Here is a 22,743-nt window from a genome sequence, read left to right on the forward strand (position 1 = left end):
AGGCCCTCTGGGAAATGTGGTCCAGAGTTGTCCCCACGGTCGATTCCTCTCAGCGCCCTGCCTGGACCCACCCGAAACGACTGCTCCTTCAATTCAGAGGTTAGCCAGGCCTCGGAGTTGCAATTCGCGGTATCTCAGCACTCGGGGGTTCAGCCACCCGATAGGACCTGGCTCACCCCCTCCCTCACACAGGAAGCGCCTCCTCCTTTCTGGCCGGAAGTTGACTCGGGCCGCGGGACCTTCTGGGAGGTGTTGTGTTGTGGAAGGTCCGTTGGGAGGCGGGCGCGGAGGGATGGTTCGGAGTTACCCGCACCTGGTGTAACTTCCCGAGTGTCACCTTCACCCGGCCTCCCAGACACTGCGCGCTAGATGTGCATTCGGGTGTTTCCGGCAGGTTACGCTACCGCGTCTTCGGAGCGGGACTTTAAGGAGGGCCCGAAACATTCTTGGCTGAAGCTACGCGCGAGGCTGGCTGGGCGGAGCCTTTAAGGAGGTCCAGAGTGGAATAGTGGCAGTGCGGAGTGCTCCGGGTGGGAGTACGCCCCTGGAGAGTGGTTGGAGTTCTTAGAACAAGAAACTGGTGAAGAGTTAGAGTGTGTGTGATTATGATGGTCTGTGGAGTTGCGATGCTGTGTGTGTGAGAGAGATAGAGATTGTGATGATGTGAGAATGATGAGGGGTATGGTTATGTGGGTGTGATGGAGTAATTGTGATGGGATGTTTCTGTCATGTGATGTTTGTGATTGTGATTTATGATAACGTGCGGTGTTGTCGGTGTGATTATCAGATAGATGTACAGTGTGTGTGAATGTGATGAAGTGTTTGTGATTGTGATGTGTAGTGGTTCTTGTCTTACCTCAGTTGACTTCTGTGTCGCCTTTTGGCATAGTTGGCAACCGCTTGAAAGAAATTTCTGTATCTGGTTTCACGTTGGTCTTTCCTCCCCATGGTCACTCTTTTAGTCTGCTTCCCAGCACTCTTTGCACCCCGCCCCTAGCCATACTTAGCCCTGTTGTGTTACTTTCCAGTTTCCCCTGGTGATCTTTTTCAGATTTATTATTTCATCTTCCTATGGCTTCTTTTATTATTTGTATTAGTTATTGTGATCATAGTAATGCTGCCTAACAAACCACTTTAAAACTCAGTGGCATGCAACAGCGAGCATTTATTTATTCTCTTATTCACAGGTTTGCAGAATCTCTGTGTTCAGGTTATCTAGGCTGGGCTTGCCTGGAGGGGCTGGGCTGCAGAATCCATTCAGATCTGCTCCACATGTGTTCTTTATGCAACTCAGGAATAAAGGACAGTGGTTAACCAGGACATGTTCTTCTCTTGGTGGATCATCAGAGTACAAGATATCATAAAAACCTCTGCTCCCAAGTATACTAATGTTACAGATGCCTAAGCTTAACATTAATTACACCCACAGTCAGAGGGAAAGGCAAAATTAAATGGCAAAGAGTGTGAATGTCTAATCCTGTTAGAGGGGGTTGAAGAATTGGGACTAAGATTTCAATCTGCATCATTAGGAAACATGCCTCTTTATCCTGGTGAATGTCTTTTAGTCCACGGTTCTCTTTTGTCTGTTAATATTGTTTTTCAGGTTTTGTTACTGTATTTTTCGGGAATTTCATTTTACAACCCCTTCCCTTTATGTCTTTATACTTCAGGTCTGTCTCTGATAAAGAGCATATTGCTGGGCTTTCCCCCCTTTTATCCTGTTTGACTTATTTTAATAGGTGAGTTTATTCCATTTACATTTATTGTGGTTGCTGATAAAACTTTGCTTTATTTTCTATTATGCCTTCTTTTTTATTATGCAAGTTTACCTTATCCCCTTTTCTCTCTCCACTGCTTTGATTTCCTATCCTTGAATTTTTAACATGCATGTTTATCAAAACCCAAACTAAATAAGATTTTAGAACACTTGAACTCCAAACTATCCACCCATTTTATGTTTTTCTTATTTGATATATTGCTTTCCTCTAATTTTAATTACCTGAAATTAGTAGTAATTCATTTGCCCATGATATACAATCGACATTTGAACAATGTGGGGGTGTGAATCCCCTCCCCTTCTTTTGCAGTCAAAAATCCAAGTAGAACTTTACAGTTGGCTCTGTGTATTCTAGGTTCTACAACTGCAGATTCAACCAACCTCAGATTGTGTAGTAGTACTGTAATATGTATTGATTGAGAGCAAATCTGTGCATCAGTGGACTCATGCAGTTCAAACCCATGTTGTTCACGGGTCCACTATGTGTGTATGTGTGTGTATTTAAAATTAATGGGAAAGTAGAGACAACATAACAGATGACATAACATTTGCTGTCATGATATCCTTACTCCCATGTTCATTGCAGCATTATTGAAATAGCCAAGATATGGAAACACCTTTCTATTAACAGATGAATGGATAAAGAAAATGTGGCACATACATGCATTGGAATATTACTCAGCCTTAAGAAAGAATTAAATCCTGCCATTTGTGACAACATGGATGAACCTTTAGGACATTATGAAATAAATAAAAGAAGCCAGTTGCAGGACAAATACTACACAGTCCTTTTTTTTCTTTACACAGTTCTTTTATATGAGCTATCAAAATTCTTTCATATCAGCTATCAAAAATAATCACATTCAAAGAAACAGAGAGTAGAATGGTTATTCCCAGGAGCTGGGAAAGAAGGAAATGGGGAATTGTTTTCCAGTGAGTGCAAAGTTTCTGTTATGTAAGATGAGTAAACTTTGGAGACATAGTACCTATATTTAAAAAATGGTATTATACACTTTAAAATATGTTGAGAGTAGATCTCATGTTCAGTGTTCTTACTGAAAAAACTCTAAACAGCACAAGGAAATTTTTGGAGGTGATAGATATGTTTAGTACCTTGGTCATGGTATTGGTATCACAGATACATATGTCCATACTCATCAGGATATATACATTAAACTTGCGCAGTTTTTTGTGAATCAGTTATACCTCAATAAAAGCAAAAAAAAAAAAACCCTACAAAAATTTACTGTCTTAACCATTTTGAAGTCTTCTTGAAACCACTTTCAAGTTCAGTGGCATTATATCCACATTTCTATGCCACCATCACCACTGTCCACCCAGAGAACTCTTTTTATCTTGTGAAACAGAAGCTCTGTACCTATTAAACAGTTAAGTCCCTGTTCTTAACAATCCCCCAGTTCCAGGCAACCACGATTCTACTTTCTGTCTCTGTGAATTTGACTTTACCTCATTATGTACTCTGTATATCAGATCATACAGTATTTGTCCATTTGTGACTATTTTAACTTAGCATCTCCTTAAGGTTCATCCATGTTAAAGCATGTGTCAGAATTTCCATCCTTTTTCAGGCTGAATAGTATTTCATTGATTGTACATACCACTTTTTGTTTATCCATTCATCTGTTAGTGAACAGTTGGATTGTTTCTATCTTTTGACTATTGCAAGTAATGCTGCTACAAACATGAGTGTATAAATACCTGTTCAAGTGCGTGCTTTCAGTTCTTTTGGATATATATCCACAAGTGGAATTTATGGATTGTATATTAATTCTGTTCTTAAGTTTTTGACTGCCATACTGTTTTCCCTAGTGGCTATACCAGTTTATCAGCATATTTTCTGAGCACCTACTAACAGGAGCAAAACAGACAAAAATAAATCCCTGTTTTCATGTATTTTATATGAGGGGATGGACAACATGCATGATAAATTATATAATTTGTTAGTGATAATGGACTTTGGAAAAATATAGAAATGGTATGAGGGATATTAGGAGTATATCCCAGGCATATCAGTTCTCAAAATTTATTATAATTGAATGTTTTCTGTTTTTATTTCTTTTCTGTCATGCAGAACAAGGATTAGTCTCCTCTCTTTTGTATGATTTTTTTTACCATAGATGATGAATTAATGTCATGTGACAGTGTCACTGCGACATGAGCATAGTTCTCATTTCAAATGAGTATGGGAATTCTAAATTGCAACTCTTATTTACCTCAGTTGTCAAGCTAGATAAGAAATGGAGGGACTTCCCTGGTGGCCCAGTGGATGGGACTCTGTGCTCATAATGCAGGGGGCACAGGTTCGATCCCTGACTAGGGAACTAGATCCCACATGCCACAACTGACAGCTGGCTCAGCCTAAATAAATAAATAAAATAGCCTAAATAAATAAAATATATGTAAAAGGCTCTCCTCCCTTAAAAAAAAAAAAAAGAAATGGAATAGGTGAACTTTTAATGCAGCTCTCTTTCACTCCAAGTTTGGGGTTGCTGAAAATCTGAAAGTTTTTTGACTCAGCTTTATATCTGTCACTGCATTAGGCCTATACTTTTATGCTCACAAAAGATATTTGAGGAAGAGATATTATGTGAACATGACTATTTTTATTCCCTTTATTTCTAGACTCTTGGTGTTTCTATTGGTTCAACCTGGGTTGCTGAGTCTGAGTTGTCTTCCAAACTCCTGCTATCTCAGTATCTCTAGTCAGTGACTCCAGGGACTGTGAATTAGAAGCAAGGAAGTCAATTGTTTGGGGCTATATTAATTACCTATTACTGTGTAATAAGGTAACTCAAAATTTAGTGGCTTAAACAACAATAAGCACATTATCTCAGTTTTTGTGGGGAGTGGGAAGGGTATTCTGGCTCAGATATTTCATGAAGTTGCAGTCAGTTGTTGGCAGAGCTGCAGTCATCAGAAGGCTAACGGGGATTGGAGGATTTGCTTCCAAAATGGCTGGCAAATTGGTGTTGGCTGCTGGCACAAGCCTCTCCCTAGGGCTGGTTAAATATCTTCATGTCATGGTAGCTGGCTTCTTTCAAAATACATGATTCAAAAATGGGCAAGACAGAAACAACAGTGTCTTTTATGACCTAATCTTGGAAGTCACACATTGTCATTCTGCAATATCCTATTGGTTAGACAGGTCAACTCTATTCAGTATGGGAGGGGTGTATGAGAAACATGAATACCAGAAGATAGTGATCCCTGGGGGCACCTTGAAGTCTGGTTCCCATAGGGATGCAGTGAGAAGACATCAGGTAAATTGGATTTATATCATAAACCCACAGGTCCTGGCTCCACAAAGATAAGACAGATCTGTGATGTAAGGAGAAAGAAGCATGAAGAGCAGGAATCTATTATGGAAGGAGACCTTCTGATCTGAGACCTTCCCCACAAGCTGGGGAGTCCTGAGATAGAGTGGACCCTGGAATTGCTAGACCTGCACCCTATCTTAACCCCTCTGTATGGACTGTGGAAGGACTGAAGGACATCTTAACCTTCAGAGATCAACAGTAGCAGTGTGATAATGGAACGTTTGACTCAGATGATGGAAAGGACAGGTGAGGTGGCTCAGAGATGGGCAGAGTTTAGGAGAGAGGATGTAAAAAGAGAAGTTCAGTACTCCTACCAAGAAACTAAAAAAGTTAATGACTGTTGTCGTGTTCTGTTTTGTTTTTTAATTTTGCTGTACCAGGTCTTAGTTGAAGCATTTGGGATCTAGTTCTCTGACCAGGGATCAACCCTGGGCCCCCTGCTTTGGGACCATGGAGTCTTAGCCCTTTGACCACCAGAGAAGTCCCTTTGTCGATGGTTTTTATTCACTTGACAAGTGCTTTTTAAATAAATTTTTCATGTAATTTCTATTTATAACTACAAACAAAAGTTTCCTGTTCCATTCCTTCCCATACCCTTTTCCCACTAGCCATCGGCAACTACTTGGAACATTTTTTTCTGAATAGTCTGGTATTCAGCTCTGCTTTCCTGAATAACATCCTCATACTGCTAATGTTTGATTTCTGTTTTAGATATTTCCTATTGACTTTTGACAGTGAAGGTGAGGATTTATCTCTGTTTTCTGCCTAACCCCTTCCTCATCACCTTCTCCCCATCCTGACTCCCACCCACTCTTCTCCTTTCCCTTCTTTCTAATAAGGTGTTTTGTTGGAGGTTGAAGGTTGACCAGTGTCAGGATCTATATGCATTTTCTTTTGAGCTAGTCAATTTTCCCAGCAAGAAGTCCTAGACAGATTGAGGAGTATAAGCTGGAATGCTGGGAGGCAAACAGAGGGAAAAAGTTGAGGGGAGTACCTCATCTTTCAATCTGACAACTTTCACTTAATTCCCTTATTTTCTTTACCCCCTTCTCTATTGCTTCAACCCCACCTTATATTTAGTTCCTTGTTTTTCAGCCCCACCCCAATCTCCTGCTTGCAGAAGTAACTGGTGCCTCTATTCCTGAGCCTTTCAAGTGTTCTGCTGTGGTTTCCCCAACCTGAAGCTCAGTTAAGCTTCACCCTTCTCTAAGTTAGAAACCAGTCATCTGTCTGCTCTCTAGCTTTCAAAATTTTGTTGACATCTTTTTTTTTTTTTGCTTTTATTTGCATTTACTTTTTGTGGCATTTATTCCCAGACCCTAAGTTTGTATTTCTTCAGTTTCTACTGGTATATCTTTTTCTTTTGTGCAACCTTGTCTTCTGGTTTAGGAACAATCCATTCTTTTTCAGTAAGGATCATCTCAGTGTGGCAGGGAGAGCTCATGTATGGGTTGATCTGACCATGAGCTCTGTAAGTCCTGCGCTGCATCGTGGGGGCTTTGTTCACCTGGATGTGCTCAATGACCAGAGAATCTACATCTAACTCCTTAAGTTCAGCATTACTCTCTGCATTTTTGAGCATGTGCAGTAAAAATTCAGCACTCTTTTTGGGCCACCAACCCTGCGTCCAGCCCCACTGTTTGGCCTGTGCACACCTACCAACTCCACCGTTGTAACAATGGAATGGCACACATTACTTCTTTAAAGTGACATCCTTCAGATACTTGGTGGCTTTTCGGATATGCATACCCTTTATGGCCTGGGCAGTTTCACGAGTGTTCTTAAAGTGAACACGAAGATTTGAACCTCTTGATTTGCATGATTTTGTGGGGTTTTCTGGGTCGAGTGAATAGCCCACCATTTTTAGAGGTCACCTCAGGCCGCTTACTGGCAAAGGAAGTGTTGACATCTCTTATCTGTCAAAGTCTTCTATATTCTTTGTCCTTGTGAGATTTTTTTCTTTTGTTTCTTTCATTTTTGCTTGTGTTTCAGAGAGAAGAGAAATAAATACAAGTGTTCAGTCTTTGATTTCTAACCTGAAGGACCTGAATTTCTTAGGATAAAAAATGTCAATTAAGTTATTTTAAAATGTCTTTAGAATTATAACTGCAGTTCATTTCATCATATGACTATTCCACAGTGCCTATAACCTATGATTAAAGTTTTTCCAAATTCTTTATAGTACTTCATAAATAATTTAATCCTTAAATCTCTGTAGTATTTATTATTATGTACTTAATATGTCTCCTATTAGGAATAGGATCCTTATATCAGGATCCTACAGAAATAGATTCATTGGGGACCCTAGACTTAGCCCTCTAGAAATTCCCATAGAATTCTATAGGATTAAATTATAAGCCATCTGTGTACATTTCAGTGTGTCTGTAGCCTGGTGGTGGTTAATATTTCTCAAAGCTCTGAGGTTTGTTACAAGTAATCTTATAGCTGGTGTTGAAGATTTCTGTAGTCCTTTATCTGGAGCTTTAAAGTAAATAGGTTTTTATTTCTTTTTCCTCAGCTTGGCATTCTCCAGACTCTGCCCTTTTCCAGGAAGAAGAGGATATGGCCAGTTCTCTTGTATGTTTTAAGCATGTATTTGTTTCCTGTATTATGTTGCAGCGCAGTTGCAATGAGTTACCTTAACCTACCAGTAAGTTGGGAAAAAATGAGTCAAAAATCATGGTGAGGAAAAACACAGCTAGAAAATCAGAACCAGGGGAGATGTGAGATATGGCTATGCATAAACAGGTCCATACAGGGTTATAAAACTTGAGTTCAAATTTGAATATGATGTGGAAAAGCAAAAGCAAACTGAGACATAAAGTTCATCCGATAGTTTACGCTGTTTTTAAGGGAAAAAGCTTATAATTCAGGAAAGAAAAAAACTTTTCATTGACACCCAGATCAAAAAGAAATCCAAAACAATTCCATAATTCTAATGATTTTAAGCTCAGTTTATTAAAAGTCCTTCTTGGTCATAGATTAAAAATTATAATTATATGGAAGAGTAATCTGAATACTTCTTTAAAATGATCTAATATTCAGTTGAGATTTTTAAAGTTGAGCTAAAATATATACTAATATTCTATGACAAATGTTTTTTGTACTTCTGATTTCCATAGCTCTTCATGTTTTTTTTTTATGGTCTCAAGAGATAACAGTATTCTTCATATTTTTACAAAATGACTCATTTTCCTTTTCTGTTGATTCTTTTTGTTTCCAACTCTAGAATCCCTCACGCTCTTATATTTTAAATATAAGAGCCACTTCACTAGCTCTTTTTTTCTTAGCTCATATCTTTTCCATCTTGAAACACACATACACACTTCTATTGACTGTATGATCATGTGGCTCATCCAGTTATTTCTCCTTTTGGCAGAGTGATTTTTCTGGGCCTAGACAGACATGGGTTCAAATCTTGGCTGAGTGACTTACTAAGTGCATAATTATGGGCAAGTTTCTTAATCTCTTTGGCCTTAGTTATGTCATCTGTAAATGGAGATAATAATAGTACTTATCCCATAGGAATATTGGGAGGGCTAAATGCACACAGTAAGTGCTCAATAAATGATAAATATTGTTAATAATTATTAGCTATATAACTTTCTTTTGTTAGCTGTATTCATTGGCCTACTGTTTTAGTTTAGCATATAAAACTGATAAAAGAGAAGATGCCTTATTTGTGTTCACAAAATTAATCCTTCTCTTCAATAAACCTGCCATAAACACTGTAATAAGGCAAAACTGTAAACAGTTTTTGTAATATAGAAGTATACTGAAACTTTCCAGGTGGTCCAGTAGTTAAGACTCCACCTTTCACTGTGGCAGGTGTAGGTTCAATCCCTGGTTGGGGTACTGAGGTCCCATATGCCTCAGCATGTGGCCAAAAATTAAAAAAAAAAAACAACAACTAATAATTCTTAAAAATCAGTAATTAATTATATAGATAATTGGGTGAAGAATATGAGCAAGCTGTTGGAAAAAATGCAAGTGGCCAGTAAATATTTTAAAATACCATAAAAATGTCACAAAGAAACAGACTGTCAGATTTGTAGATACATTTTTTTTAGATGTATTTTGAATTCATGGGTAATGATTATCCTTTAGAGGATTCCAAATAGTTCATTGTGAATTTTCTTTAGAAAATAAAAACCTGGAGGTAATGAGTTGTAATCTACATATAAGATACTCTAAGCTTTCAAAAAATTCGTGTAGTTCCTTTCAGATACCAGAGTCAGACGTTTTGGTCTGGACTATCAACTAGAAATGGACTGCCTATGTTTCTGGCCATGCAGATCTAAATTGATTCTAGAATATGGTTAAAATTATATTCCATGGCAGCTTTTATTTATATTTGAATAGACTACATAGCAGGTAAAAAAATCTTCTACAGCAATAAGTATAATAGCTTTATTGAGTACCTATTATGTACTAGTTATTTTGTGCTATAAACTTTACATAGCTTATTTCCTGTAATCATTACCAGAAGCTTGTGAAGTTGATATTATTTTAATTTTTACAGAAAAAGGAAATGAAGCACAGAGATTAAGAAACTTTCATAACTTCATGCATCAAGTATATAATAAAGACAGAATTCAAACCCACTCAGCCTGACTCAGCCTGACTAGGACCATACTCTTATGATACTGTATAAATGGAAATCCACTCCTGAGTGAAGAAATGTAAATTTCGCCAATTGACTGTTCATATTATTTGTCCATTTTATGTTGTTAGTCCTTTTTCTACTTAACATTAAGGAATTTGAAGAATGCCTGCTTCAGCATTAGGATTTATGCAGCTATCTTCTAATTTGTCAGTTATATATTATCATGTATCTTTTGTTGTATATAAACTTTAAATTTGAATAGTTATATCTAGCCTATGACAAGTATGGCATACAATAAGAATTCAATCAAAATTAATATGCAACATTAATTTTTATTATTGTTAAACTTGGGGGACATTTATTTTTACTTTCCTGTATCACCAGTCCTGTAAAGGAGTGGTTAAATCTTATTATCTCCTCAGGAAAACATAGCACTGTTGAGTGACTGTTACATGCTATGGAGAACTTCAATCTTTGGTCACAGCATTAAGGGCTCCCAGTTTTGGTCTCATAAGCCCTCTTTGAAATGACCTGTGCAACATTAATGAAGTCTTCTTTCATGAGTTGCCAATGTTGTCTTTTCTAAGATATCTTTCTTAATATTACAATATAGAGATAGTTTCTTTTCAAACCTTTGTTTTTCATATTTAGTCTTTGATCCAACTGGAATTTAATTTTGTAATTGGTCCAAAGAAGGAATTGGCTGCTAATTATATCAGTAAAATTATTTTTGCATGTAGGAGACCAGTTGTTCCAATACTGTTTGTTAAATAAATTCTTCCTTTGTGATGCCACTTGTATCATATACATGCTTAATCATTTCTAGGCTCTTTATTTTTTAAAGGCTTATTTATTTATTTATGGCTGCACTGGGCCTTCATTGCTGTGCTCGGGCTTCTTAGTTGTGGCAAGTGGGGGCTACTCTTCCTTGCGGTACTAGGGCTTCTCGTTGCAGTGGCTTCTCTTGTTGCTGAGCACAGGCTCTGGAGCATGCAGGCTTCAGTTGTTGTGGTATGTGGGCTCAGTAGTTGTGCATAGACTTAGTTGGTCTCTAGCATGTGGGATCTTCCCTGGACCAGGGATCACACGCATGTCCCCTCTGTTGGCAGGTGGATTCTTTACCACTGAGGAACCAGGGAAGCCCATTTCTAGGCTCTTTATTCTGTTTCTTTATTCTATTTGTCTACATCTATACCAGTACTATACTCTGTGTGTGTATATGTGTTTACATTGTTTTAATTAACTTTATAATAACGCTGTTTGATTGACAGGGATCTGCACAAACCCTGTGGTGCAGCCAAAAAATAAATAAATTTTAAAAATGACTGAAATAAAATGGAAGAAAGATGTTAAGGGTAGAAACAAAATCCTAAAGGAAAAAAACAGGTATCTGATGCATATGGGAGAAGGAAACATTTAAAAAATTACTGAGACTTAGAAGAGGATTTGAGTAAATTTTTAATATATTTATTTATATATATTATATATAATTAATATAATTAGATATATATTAGATATAATATATATTATATCTAACAAATATATAAATATATATTAGATATTTATATATTTATATTTATAATATATAGCATATATACGATATGTTATATAATATTAATATGTATTTACATTATGATATAAAATTATAAAATTAATACATACATATTATAATTATATATTATACATATTATATATTTTTATAAAACTATATATTATATATTTTTTATAAAAATATATATTATAATATACATGCTTATATTATATATAATATATTATATTATAATATATTATATTATGATATATAATGTGTTATATATAATATCATATTATATATAATAATAAAGTAATATAATATATAATTATAATATAATATATATGTTATATATAAGTATTAATTTTTATAATGTTATATAATAATATAAATATATATTAATACTATATATAATATATAATAGAAATTTTATATTATACACAATGTGGACAGAATAAAGAACAAATTCATATGATCATCTCAACATAATAGTAGTATATAGTAATATAATATAATATAATATATATTATAATATTTAATATAATATAATATATATTATAATATTTAATATAATATATATTGTAATGTAATATATATAATATATATTATATAGAATAATATATATAACTTATAATATAATATAATGCATAATACACACAGTGTAATCTAATATATACATTATATATGTAATATTATATAGATATATTAATATATAATTGTATGTTAAAATTATATGTATAAATATAATGTTTACATTTAATACATAATGTTTATTTTTTAATATATTTTTAAAATAAAATCATCATTATTAAATCAATATGAATTCTCTTTAATCATTAGATTTATTGAAATCTCCGATATTCTAAACACTCCTTTTAGAATAAGACAAGTCTGTTCAAGCTAAGTGTAGAAGACATTTGGAAAATAAAATGTATATAATATCCAAGAGAAAAACAATGAAAAAATACTGTGTGTTATGCTCCAAGTTTTGGAAAGAATAACATTTATTTAATATTTGTATAACTTTAAGGAAAAAATATCCTTTTACAAAAAGTTGCCAGTCAGCATATACACCATAGAATTGACATGTAATTACCTTTATGCCTTCACTGTAGACTTTATTTTTAAAAAAGATTTATCATATTAAGTATCTTAAAAATGAAGAAGAAGGAGACTGCTGTGATTACCAGCAAGACCTCTGGAAATATTAAGGCTTCCTGTCAGGGCTAGGGTGATTCTCATCTTTTTCTTGGTTCTGTCTGATAGGAAAAGGAATAAAAATTTAATGACACAAACTAAATTTATGTTTTTTGACAATCCCCTTTGTTCCTTGCTTCAAATATGGAATTCTTGGCATATATACATGTAAAGAGCATCAATATCTTAGGAAAATAGACTGTTTGTTATAAAGCACTGATTCATCATTGTATACAGTTAGAAATTAACCCATATTTACTTTTGTTACTTGTTTTACAGTTTCTGTCAGGTCTTTTTTGATACGAAATTTAAGCTCATACACTAGTTAGTGGGAAAGATGTTCTAATGGTAATTTACTAGAGGTAGTGAAAAATACGGTTGTTGTTACCTATTTTTTTAATGGTTCATATTCCATGAAAAGTGTAAGTGTTAGTCACTCAGTCATGTCTGACTCTTTGCAACCTTATGGACCAGGCTCTTCTGTCCTTGGAATTCTCTAGGCAAGGGTACTGGAGTGGGTAGCCATTCCTTCTCCAGGGGATCTTCCTGGCCCAGGGATCGAACCTGGATCTCCTGCATTACAGGTGCATTCTTTACTGTCTGAGCCACCAAGGAAGCCCAATAAGGGTTATTTATTCCTGGAACATTTATTAAATGGTTACTGGGTACCAGGCTCAGTTGGCACTATGCCAAGTTGCTTATGGGAATCTTAGTTCCCTGACCAAGGATTGAACCTGGGCCGAGGCAGTGAAAGAACCAAGTCCTAACCACTGGACTTCCAGAGAATTCCCACATAATTAGTAAATTTTGAGGCCAGGATTTGAACTCATGATGTCAGATTCTACAGCCTGTTGACCAGTAAAAATATCTAAATCCAGTTTCATTTTAAGAGCTTAGTTCTTTGAAAAATTTTCAATCAAGTATGTGTTAAATCAGGTTTCTTTTCAGCTTTTCTGCTTCTTTTCTGAGTAGAACAACAGGTCTTTATTCTCATGCAAGTTAACTTTGTGGACTTTGGGCTCTGCTTTGGGCTGCAGATCACCTGGTCTTGACACAGGCTGTGGGACGGGCTCCCAGCTCCTCCAGGTTGTGTTCATTCAGGTGAACGGGCAGCAGCTTCCTGGGGCAAGATCTTCACTTGCCCGATCACTGGAGTACATGGGCAAGTCAAAGGGTGTGTTAAAATACAAAATTCAACTTGAGTACATTTTGAAGATCTTACTGGCTTTATTCCATGATTCATGAATCAGAGAACTTCCAATCTAGCAGATACACAGGAACTTTGAGGAGCTATACCAAGTTAATTTTACATGCAGAGGGAGTGGGGCATGGAAGTTACAGTAGCAAAAAGCAGATTGGTTCTGGCCCGATTACTTTCCCTTAGGGGATGATAGGGTCTGTCAGACAGATTACTTCACTAATGATCATCAGGTGATTTCTGCTTGACTAGTTTAATAGTCCAGTTCTAGGAGAGACTGAAACTAATTAAGTCAGTTTGGTGATGTGAGGCTTAGCATAAGTGACAACATTTTGGGCCTGTTGTCTTGTTTTTAACAGATGTAAGCATTTTTCTCATGAAAATGTATTGGGTTTTGTCAAGTGCTTTTTCTGCAGCTGTTGAGATGATCATATGAATTTGTTCTTTTTTCTGTCTGCATTGTGTATTACATTAGTTTATTTTCAGATGTTAAATCGGTATTGCATTCCTGGGATAAATCCCACTTGGTAATGGTATGTAACCCTTTATATTTTTTGTTTGCTTTTAAAGAGGAGTTTCAGGTTCACAGCAAAGTTGAGAGGAAGGTGCAGAGATTCTCTGTATACCGCTTGCCTCCACATGTGCATAGCCTCCCCCATTATCAACATCTCCCATCAGAGTGGTACAGTTGTTACAATTAATGGTTCTATATTGACATATCATGATCACCCAATGTCCAGTAGTTTACATTCAGACTCATTCTTTGTGTTGTACAATATATGGATTTGGACAAATGTAAGTACATGTATATATATGTGTGTGTATGTATATGGGGGCTTCCCTGGTAGCTCGGTTGGCAAAGAATGGTGTGTGTATATATATATAATATATATATATGTATGTATGTATATATATCTGCCTGCAATGCAGGAGACCAGGGTTTGATCCCTCGGTCCAGAAGATCTCCTGGAGAGGGGAATGCAAACCCACTCCAATATCCTTGTTTGGAAAATTCCCTTGACAGAGGAGCCTGGTGGGCTACAGTTTATGGGGTCACAAAGGGTCTGAAATGACTTAGCAACTAATATACATATACACATATACATGTATCCATCATTATAGTATCATACAGAATATTTTCATTAACCTAAAAATCATCTGTACTCTGTCTACTCCTTTCCTCTCCTCCAACCCCTGGTATCCACTAATCTTTTTACTGTTTCTATAGTTTTGCCTTTTCCAGAATGTCAGATAGTGGAATCATACTGTAGATAGCCTTTTCAGGTCAGCTTCTTTCACTTAGTTACATGCACTTAAGATTCCTCCATGTCTTTTCATGGCTTGATAGCACATTTCTTTTTAGCACTGAGTAATATTCCTTTATCTGGGTGTACCACCATTTATTTACCCATTTACCTTCTGTCTTCATTACTTTCCTACTATTCCCATGTCCTCTTTCTTATTAGATCACACAACTGCTTGTACAGGTTCTGAGCCTGTGAATCATATCTGTGTCATCTCTGTCACAGCCCAGTACAAATTGGTGACAACTGTTTTCAGCTTCCTGCAAAACAAATGATGAATTAATAAGTTTGCTGATTCAGTAATAACACACTCCTACAGGGTATTTCTATTATGGTATATTTTCCCCCACAGTATAAATACAAAATTAAGTATTTAGAAATTAGAAAACTTGATATATAGTGTCTGATCCCTGGATACTAGCTAAATGAGTTCTTGCATGTTTTGACCACAGTGTTTAGCTTTGATGACTTCAAACTGTGTTTTAACAGGAAACAGTGACATTTAAGGATGTGGCCGTGGACCTCACCCAGGAGGAATGGCAGCAAATGAAACCTGCTCAGAGGAACTTGTACCGTGATGTGATGCTGGAGAACTACAGCAACCTAGTTACAGTGGGTAAGGGTAGCTTTGCCATCTTACACAGAATTCTGTCTTTGAAATATGTGAAGACTTCAACTTGCCATATGTCTTTAACTAGCATTTCCTTTCTTCATATGATTCTATGTGCTAGTCTTTAGAGTAAATGCTGATTATTTTGTGTCACTGTGAAAGTTCCTCCGTCCTCTTTCATAGGCCCTCAAGTCCCCAGGACTCAACCCAAGATCTGGATGGTTGTCTCCAGCATTAACATTCAAGTCTTTTGCTGTCTCTCAAAATAGGTTGTCAAGTCACCAAACCAGATGTGATCTTCAAGTTGGAGCAGGAAGAGGAGCCATGGGTGGTAGAAGAAGAAATGCTTGGGAGGCACTGTTCAGGTGAATAAGTCCTTCACTGTATGAATTTTAGATTTAACTATCTATTTCCAGAGAAAAACCTGTTGGATATTTTTGCTGGGAATGTGTTAGAAGTATAAATGAACTTTCAGAGAGCTGACATCTTTATACTGTCAAGGTTTTCTATCCAAGAACATGTTCTCTGTCTTTGTTCAGATCTGCCTGTTTTGTATCCTTCAGAAACGCTTTCCAAGGTTTCCTTTATACCTTTTGTAAATTTCTTGCTAAGTTTATACTTAAGTAATAGACAAGAGAAAAAAAGCAGTGCTAACAGAATTGGAAAGGACCCTATAAAACCATCTTTATTTACAGATAATAAGATGATATCCCTTAAAACAGAAGAGAATAAGAGAATTCAGTGATATGGTAAGGTATCAAATTAACAAGTAAAAATCAGTTGTTTTCATGTATACTTCAACAACCAAGTAGAAGATATAAGGAAAAGGAAACCACATTAATAGTTGTAACAATATAGATAAAATACTATTCTGGACATGGGAATAAAACAATAAAAAAAAACAAAGGCCTATCTTCAGGGAGCTTATAATTTAGTGGGAGCTAGAGTTCCTGAGATTTTGAAATTAAGAAAATATCTTTTTTTAAAACAGCTTTATATTTAGTTGATAGTTGGCTATGTATAAAATTCTTAGGCCATACTGTCCTCTCTAGAGGTTTCTGTAGACAGTTCCCTGAAGACTTTATATAGTCCTCTACTGCTTCTTGGATTTGAATGTTGCTTGGAGAAATCTGAAGCTTGATTGTTTTCCTTCATACATGACTTGATTTGTTTGTCTGGATGTCCGTAGGTTTGTTTTTCTTTAAAGCTTTAGAACTTAGTGAGGCTTATTGATCAGTCAGTATCAGTTCTTCCTTTCAGCTTGTATATTCATATTTTTTGGTTCTTGTAGGATCATATAGATCTGAATAACTGTCATTCCTCATCTTTGAATAAAGATATTTCCTGCTGGACCCACTGTTTACCGAAGAAGTGTTGGAGATTGTCTAGAAAAATACTCTGAGCTAGTAGGAAGCCTCTGTTGCTTGTATCGACTTCCTCCGTCATAGAGTTTTGTGTTAAGAGTTGGTTTGCTCTTTACTTCTTCTGAATCAGAGTTTATCAGTTGCGTGCTTTCTCTAACACTCAGTTTCTCTTCTACCTTCCTATGTCAATATGCTGCTTATACGAGAATAATAGCTATTTGCATTTCTGCAGATATTTGCATCTATTTAGCTCTGACTTTCCTACCTTTTGACAGGGCCGGAACAAGATGATTATATTCCACCACGCAGTATTAACATATACAGATTCCATTGTTGTAAAAAATGATTCATTCATTCTGTCCACAGGGTGTGTCTTCTGTTTTGGAGAACTCTGTTCACTCTGCTTTCTGTCTGAGTCAAGAAATAACAGCCACTGTCTCTTGGTTTCTTTCCTACCTATTTCTGTCTATCCTCTGACTTTCCTTATACTTTGGAATTGGAGTTTAGCTGCCTTTGGTATAATTGAAGACATATTTCTTTTTCTGTTTATTCTTCATGTTTGTAGAGAGGAGAGAAGATAGAGATGTTTAATTCCACCATGTTGAAACAGGAAATTCTCTTCTGTATTTGATCCTATGGATAACCCTTCTTGGAAATGTCTCCTTTACTCTTCTCTACAGGATTCTAATTTCTCCTCCATTTGTTTATTTTTTCTTATTCCCTTATGAACTGTGTTTTACATAATTCCTCTTCTCCAGCCCTCAAGAACATTATTGAAACTAGTTCTGAATTACATATGGACTCCTTTTTCCTTTATGTACTTTCATGATGTAGATGTGTTCCTGTCTACAAGTCAGTATATAACTCCTGACTTTAAATTCAACCTCTTTTTTTTTCAGCCCCACTCTTCTCTCTGCCTTTCAAGTATCTAAATCCTCCAATTTTTTTTTTTTTTTTTTGGTGTGTGTGTGTGTGTATGTGTGTGTGTGTGTGTGTGTATGTGTTTGTGCTGCATGGTATGCAGGATCTTAGTTCCCTGACCAGGGATTGAACTCTCACCCCCTGCAGTGGAAGTACAGAGTTTTAACCACTGAACTGCCAGGGAAGTCCCCCCACTTTAGCAAATTTCTGAAATGTTATCCATAGAGCAGTAGGAGAAATATTCAAAAGTAATAATTTTTGGTCCTCCATTTTAGAAGTTTGGAAAGTTGATGAACAGATCAAGAAGCAACAGGAAACCCTTGTGAGGAATGTCACATCCATCTCCAAGAAAACTCTGATTAAGGAAAATGTCCTTGAATATAAAAATGTTGCAAAAGTATTTCCTCTGGACTCAGACTTTGTTACTTCAAGACAAAAGTTCTATGAATGTGACTCACTTGATAAGGGTTTTGAACATAGTTTAGACTTACTTAGTTATGAGAAAGGCTGTATAAAAAAGAAAAGTTATGAATGTAATAAGTATAGGAAACCATTTTACCATTGCTCATCCCATGTCATAACCCCCTTTAAGTGTAATCAGTGTGGACAAGACTTTAGTCATAGATTTGACCTCATCAGACATGAGAGAACTCATGCTGGAGAGAAACCCTATGAATGTAAGGAATGTGGAAAAGCTTTCAGTAGGAAGGAAAATCTTATTACACATCAAAAAATTCATACTGGGGAAAAACCATATAAGTGTAATGAATGTGGAAAAGCTTTCATTCAGATGTCAAACCTTATTAGACACCAGAGAATTCATACTGGAGAGAAACCTTATGCATGTAAGGATTGTTGGAAGGCCTTCAGTCAGAAATCAAATCTCATTGAACATGAGAGAATTCATACTGGGGAAAAACCCTATGAATGTAAGGAATGTGGAAAAGCCTTCAGCCAGAAGCAAAATCTTATTGAGCACGAGAAAATTCATACTGGTGAGAAACCTTATGCATGTAATGAATGTGGTAGAGCTTTTTCTCGGATGTCATCTGTTAATCTACATATGAGAAGTCACACAGGGGAGAAACCCTATAAATGTAATAAATGTGGAAAAGCCTTCTCTCAATGCTCAGTGTTTATTATACATATGAGAAGTCATACAGGTGAGAAACCCTATGTATGTAGTGAATGTGGAAAAGCATTCTCTCAAAGTTCATCCCTTACTGTACACATGAGAAATCATACAGCTGAGAAACCCTATGAATGTAATGAATGTGGAAAAGCCTTCAGCCGGAAAGAAAATCTCATTACACATCAGAAAATTCATACTGGAGAAAAACCTTATGAGTGTAATGAATGTGGGAAAGCTTTTATTCAGATGTCAAACCTCATCCGACACCAGAGAACTCATACTGGTGAAAAACCCTATGCATGTACAGTATGTGGGAAAGCCTTTAGTCAGAAATCAAATCTCACGGAACATGAAAAAATTCATACTGGAGAGAAACCCTATCATTGTAATGAATGTGGAAAAGCTTTCAGTCAGAGACAAAACCTCCTTGAACATGAAAAAATTCATACTGGAGAGAAACCATTTAAATGTAATGAATGCGATAAAGCTTTTTCTCGAATCTCATCCCTTACTCTTCATGTTAGAAGTCATACAGGGGAGAAACCGTATGAATGTAATAAATGTGGAAAAGCCTTCTCTCAATGCTCATTACTTATTATACATATGAGAATTCACACTGGTGAGAAACCCTATGAATGTAATGAATGTGGAAAAGCATTCTCTCAAAGAGCATCCCTTTCTATACATAAGAGGGGTCATACAGGTGAGAAACGCCGAGTATACTAAATGAATAAGACTTTCTTTTAAATTCAACCCAAGCTTTACTTAACTTTAAAATATCTTGGCATAATCTCAAAAAATGAACAAGATTCTTATGAAAAAATTGTAAAGCTTTATTAAAGGGCAAAAGATTTGAGTAAAGGAGAGAATGTAGATGGAAAACCCCAGTATTATAAAACGTCTGTTCTTCCCAACTTAATCTATAGACCTACTAGAGTTCCAAACATCTGACAGGAATTTTCTAGGATCTTTATAAAATGATTCTAAACCTCATATGAAATAAAAGTCTATGGATTGCTGAGATAATATTAAAAAAGAACAGAGAGGACATACCTTCTACCATATACTACATGTATAGCGAAGTTATGGTCATTTAATAGTGTGTAATATTAGTACATTAATAGGTAGATAGAAAAGTTTTACAGAATAGAATGCCTAGAAATAAACCCGTGAATATATGCGAACTTGTTGTGTATTAGGCATGACATCATGAATCAGTGGGAGGAACAGCCTGGAGTACTTGAATCTCCATACTGGGGAAAATAAAATTACATACAACCTTACAACATATAAAGAAACATAATTCCAGAGGATTTGAACACTGAAATGTGAACAGCCAAACTCTGAACTTCTTGGAAGGAAATAACAGGATGTTGTCTGTGACTTTGAGGCAGGGAAACATTTTTTAAAAGGACCCTGTAGCTTCTCTTCTGGATACACATCCTAAAGAAATTCACAACTATGCATAAGAAATATATATATCTGAATAGAATACAACCTATATATTGAAAGGATAATGGATGAGTAAAATGTGATATTAAAATAATGGAATAGTATACAGCAGTTAAAAGTAATGAACTTGGTCTGTATTGTATAACATGGGTTGTTATCTAAAATAATGTTGAGTGGAAAAAAATTAAGATCTAGATGAAACATACTGTAAAATAACATTCATGTAAATTGGAGTGAAATCATTCACAAAGAATAGAACTATGTTTTTATTACTGAAATATGTATGTAAAACTATTTTAAATGGATTAAAAAGGACACATATCAAATTATTGATAGTGTTGTCTCTGGCAGGAGATTAGGATTCAGGGTGTTGCTCAAAGGGGACTTTTAGCTTTACTTGTAATTTTTATGCCTTAAAAAGAGATGAATAGCATATAAAATAAATCTTAAAAGTTAATGATACATGATGGTGATATGGATGTCTTAATATTGTTTTTGTACTTACTTCACAGAATTTATGGGTTAGGGGATGACTATGCATAGAGGAAAGTGTTATAATAGATTCATGTGCTCTATCAGATGCTGAACTGTTTTATCAAAAATATTTCCAGAAAATTAGTAATTAAAAGTGATAATCCTGTTTACTATTTAATATGAAATTAGCATGTCTCATCAGTCTTATGCTCTTATTTCACATTCTTTATTTAGGACTTAATTTTCAACCAATTACATCAACCAATTAGATTCAAGAAGCATGTAATTATTTGTTAAAAATTTGAAAATCAGAGGGCAATGTGACAAATCAAATGTGATTTTTATTTAGAATTTTAGGGTATCATGATCTAATGATCCCTGCTCTCTCAGTGTGTCTTGTTTTATTTGACAACTTGTTGGATTCATAACTAATGAATTAGTAATATGCTTAGAGTCATTATGGAGAGAAAAAAATTTTGAGAAACTAACTCTACAATATTAGTCTTCTTACTCTGTACATTTCCATACAGCCAGCATAAGCATTAATATAATCATTAATTATTACAATATTTTGAAACAAGAAAACCTTTTATTTTCTTGAGATAGCCTTAAGCAATTATGTAAAATTGCTTCACTCTTAACCTACAGATCATTTTATTTCTTCTACAACCCTTGATTTATGTACCTATCTAGTTTTGGTTGAAAGCAATGTGTGGTGTAAGACCCTGAGCAGTAATAACAGTTCCTCTGAAAGGATATCATTCTCTGTTAAACAATACATGAATCAGCCCTTCAGGTATTTTTTTTTTTATTGTACCATCTCTGCAGTATTATTTGATGCACAGATAACAATTAGTGTCTTTTTAAAAAGGTGATTATGATTGGGAATGTTGTTCAAAAGGAATCTTTAGCTTTGAATGTTTGAATGTCAGTTACATTTATTTGAAGCTAATTTTACAAAATTAAATCATTCTCAGATTAAATTTATGAAGTACAAGCATGACTAAGCTCAGTTTTACTTCAATTAGTCATTTTTGAAGATTGAAAGTGACTTAGAATTATAAATAGCAGGCACTGATATTTATGAAATCAGCACTTTCCCAAAACTTAAATATCTAAATGTGTTGTCACTTCATAATCTCTTCTTTCATGGGTTTTGTAGTAAGTCCAATTTTGCAAGCACGCTTTCTTGTAGACTTTTTTAAAAGTACTTTTCAAAGTTCATGTTTTACACATACAACAAAATCTGTGTAAGTATTTTTAGTTGCAAAATTTTGGGGGGGAAATCTAAACTCATTTTTCACTCTCATTTTCTTCTTCATGCTTCTTTATTTGGCTCATATCTCACTTTTTTTCTGTCCCATTCTTTACATAGCTTTGGAGTCAACAGAAATTTTTAAAATTTCTCTTACACTCATAAGGACCACCTTAGGTGCCTTTTTCGGAGAAGGCAATGGCACCCCACTCCAGTACTCGTGCCTGGAAAATCCCATGGACGGAGGAGCCTGGTAGGCTGCAGTCCATGGGGTCGTGAAGAGTCAGACACGACTGAGTGACTTCACTTTCACTTTTCCTGTTCATGCACTGGAGAAGGAAATGGCAACCCACTCCAGTATTCTTGCCTGGAGAATCCCAGAGATGGCGGAACCTGGTGGGCTGCCGTCTATGGGGTCGCACAGAGTTGGACACGACTGAAGCGACTTAGCAGCAGTAGCAGCAGCAGGTGCCTTTTTAGCCTGTCCCACTAAGAGTGGCCGTGCTGATTGGGTGAGATACCCGAGTATCTCACCTGAGAGTAAACTTGAATCTCAAGTCTAGGAAGGCTGTTTTACTGTATGT

The 22,743-nt window shown here is 35.7% G+C and overlaps 2 protein-coding genes and 2 non-coding genes across 55 annotated transcripts in view; 2 read left to right on the forward strand and 2 right to left on the reverse strand.

The window, feature by feature from the left end:
- LOC145515678 (uncharacterized) overlaps positions 1 to 22,743 on the reverse strand; it is a 106,068-nt gene that overhangs the window by 12,482 nt on the left and 70,843 nt on the right. For 2 of the 3 annotated variants that reach the window (XM_081516732.1, XM_081516727.1), the window contains exon 1: positions 314 to 364. The exons of the other annotated variant lie outside the window; for it this stretch is intronic. The gene's annotated coding sequence lies outside the window, so the exon portion shown is untranslated. Of the gene's footprint in view, positions 1 to 313; positions 365 to 22,743 lie in introns of those variants that run through there. 3 annotated transcript variants of the gene reach the window in all.
- Positions 10 to 20,890, forward strand: ZNF568 (zinc finger protein 568). Of its 50 annotated transcripts, XM_081516872.1 has the most exons (9): positions 235 to 266; positions 1,671 to 1,739; positions 4,421 to 4,584; positions 5,089 to 5,361; positions 7,634 to 7,765; positions 9,638 to 9,797; positions 15,441 to 15,567; positions 15,831 to 15,926; positions 18,122 to 20,890. In XM_081516872.1, exons 7-9 carry the CDS (start codon positions 15,498 to 15,500, stop codon positions 19,702 to 19,704), a joined length of 1,749 nt encoding a protein of 582 aa, XP_081372998.1. In that variant the 5' UTR covers positions 235 to 266; positions 1,671 to 1,739; positions 4,421 to 4,584; positions 5,089 to 5,361; positions 7,634 to 7,765; positions 9,638 to 9,797; positions 15,441 to 15,497; the 3' UTR covers positions 19,705 to 20,890. The 50 variants fall into 50 exon arrangements, with proteins under 50 accessions (XP_081372967.1, XP_081372978.1, XP_081372959.1 ...); XM_081516841.1 differs by lacking the exons at positions 235 to 266; positions 9,638 to 9,797 and adding an exon at positions 10 to 99 and having other exon boundaries at positions 7,634 to 7,692; XM_081516855.1 differs by lacking the exon at positions 9,638 to 9,797 and having other exon boundaries at positions 235 to 580.
- TRNAM-CAU (transfer RNA methionine (anticodon CAU)) lies at positions 4,047 to 4,119 on the forward strand. The gene has a single exon. It is a non-coding gene; the product is annotated as a tRNA-Met (tRNA).
- LOC145515982 (small nucleolar RNA SNORA25) lies at positions 10,128 to 10,254 on the reverse strand. Its single transcript, XR_014061173.1, has one exon. It is a non-coding gene; the product is annotated as a small nucleolar RNA SNORA25 (small nucleolar RNA).

The sequence above is a fragment of the Giraffa tippelskirchi genome, chromosome 7, assembly GCF_054371585.1.
Source record: "Giraffa tippelskirchi isolate mGirTip1 chromosome 7, T2T-mGirTip1v1.2.pri, whole genome shotgun sequence".
Classification (NCBI taxonomy): Eukaryota; Metazoa; Chordata; class Mammalia; order Artiodactyla; family Giraffidae; genus Giraffa; species Giraffa tippelskirchi.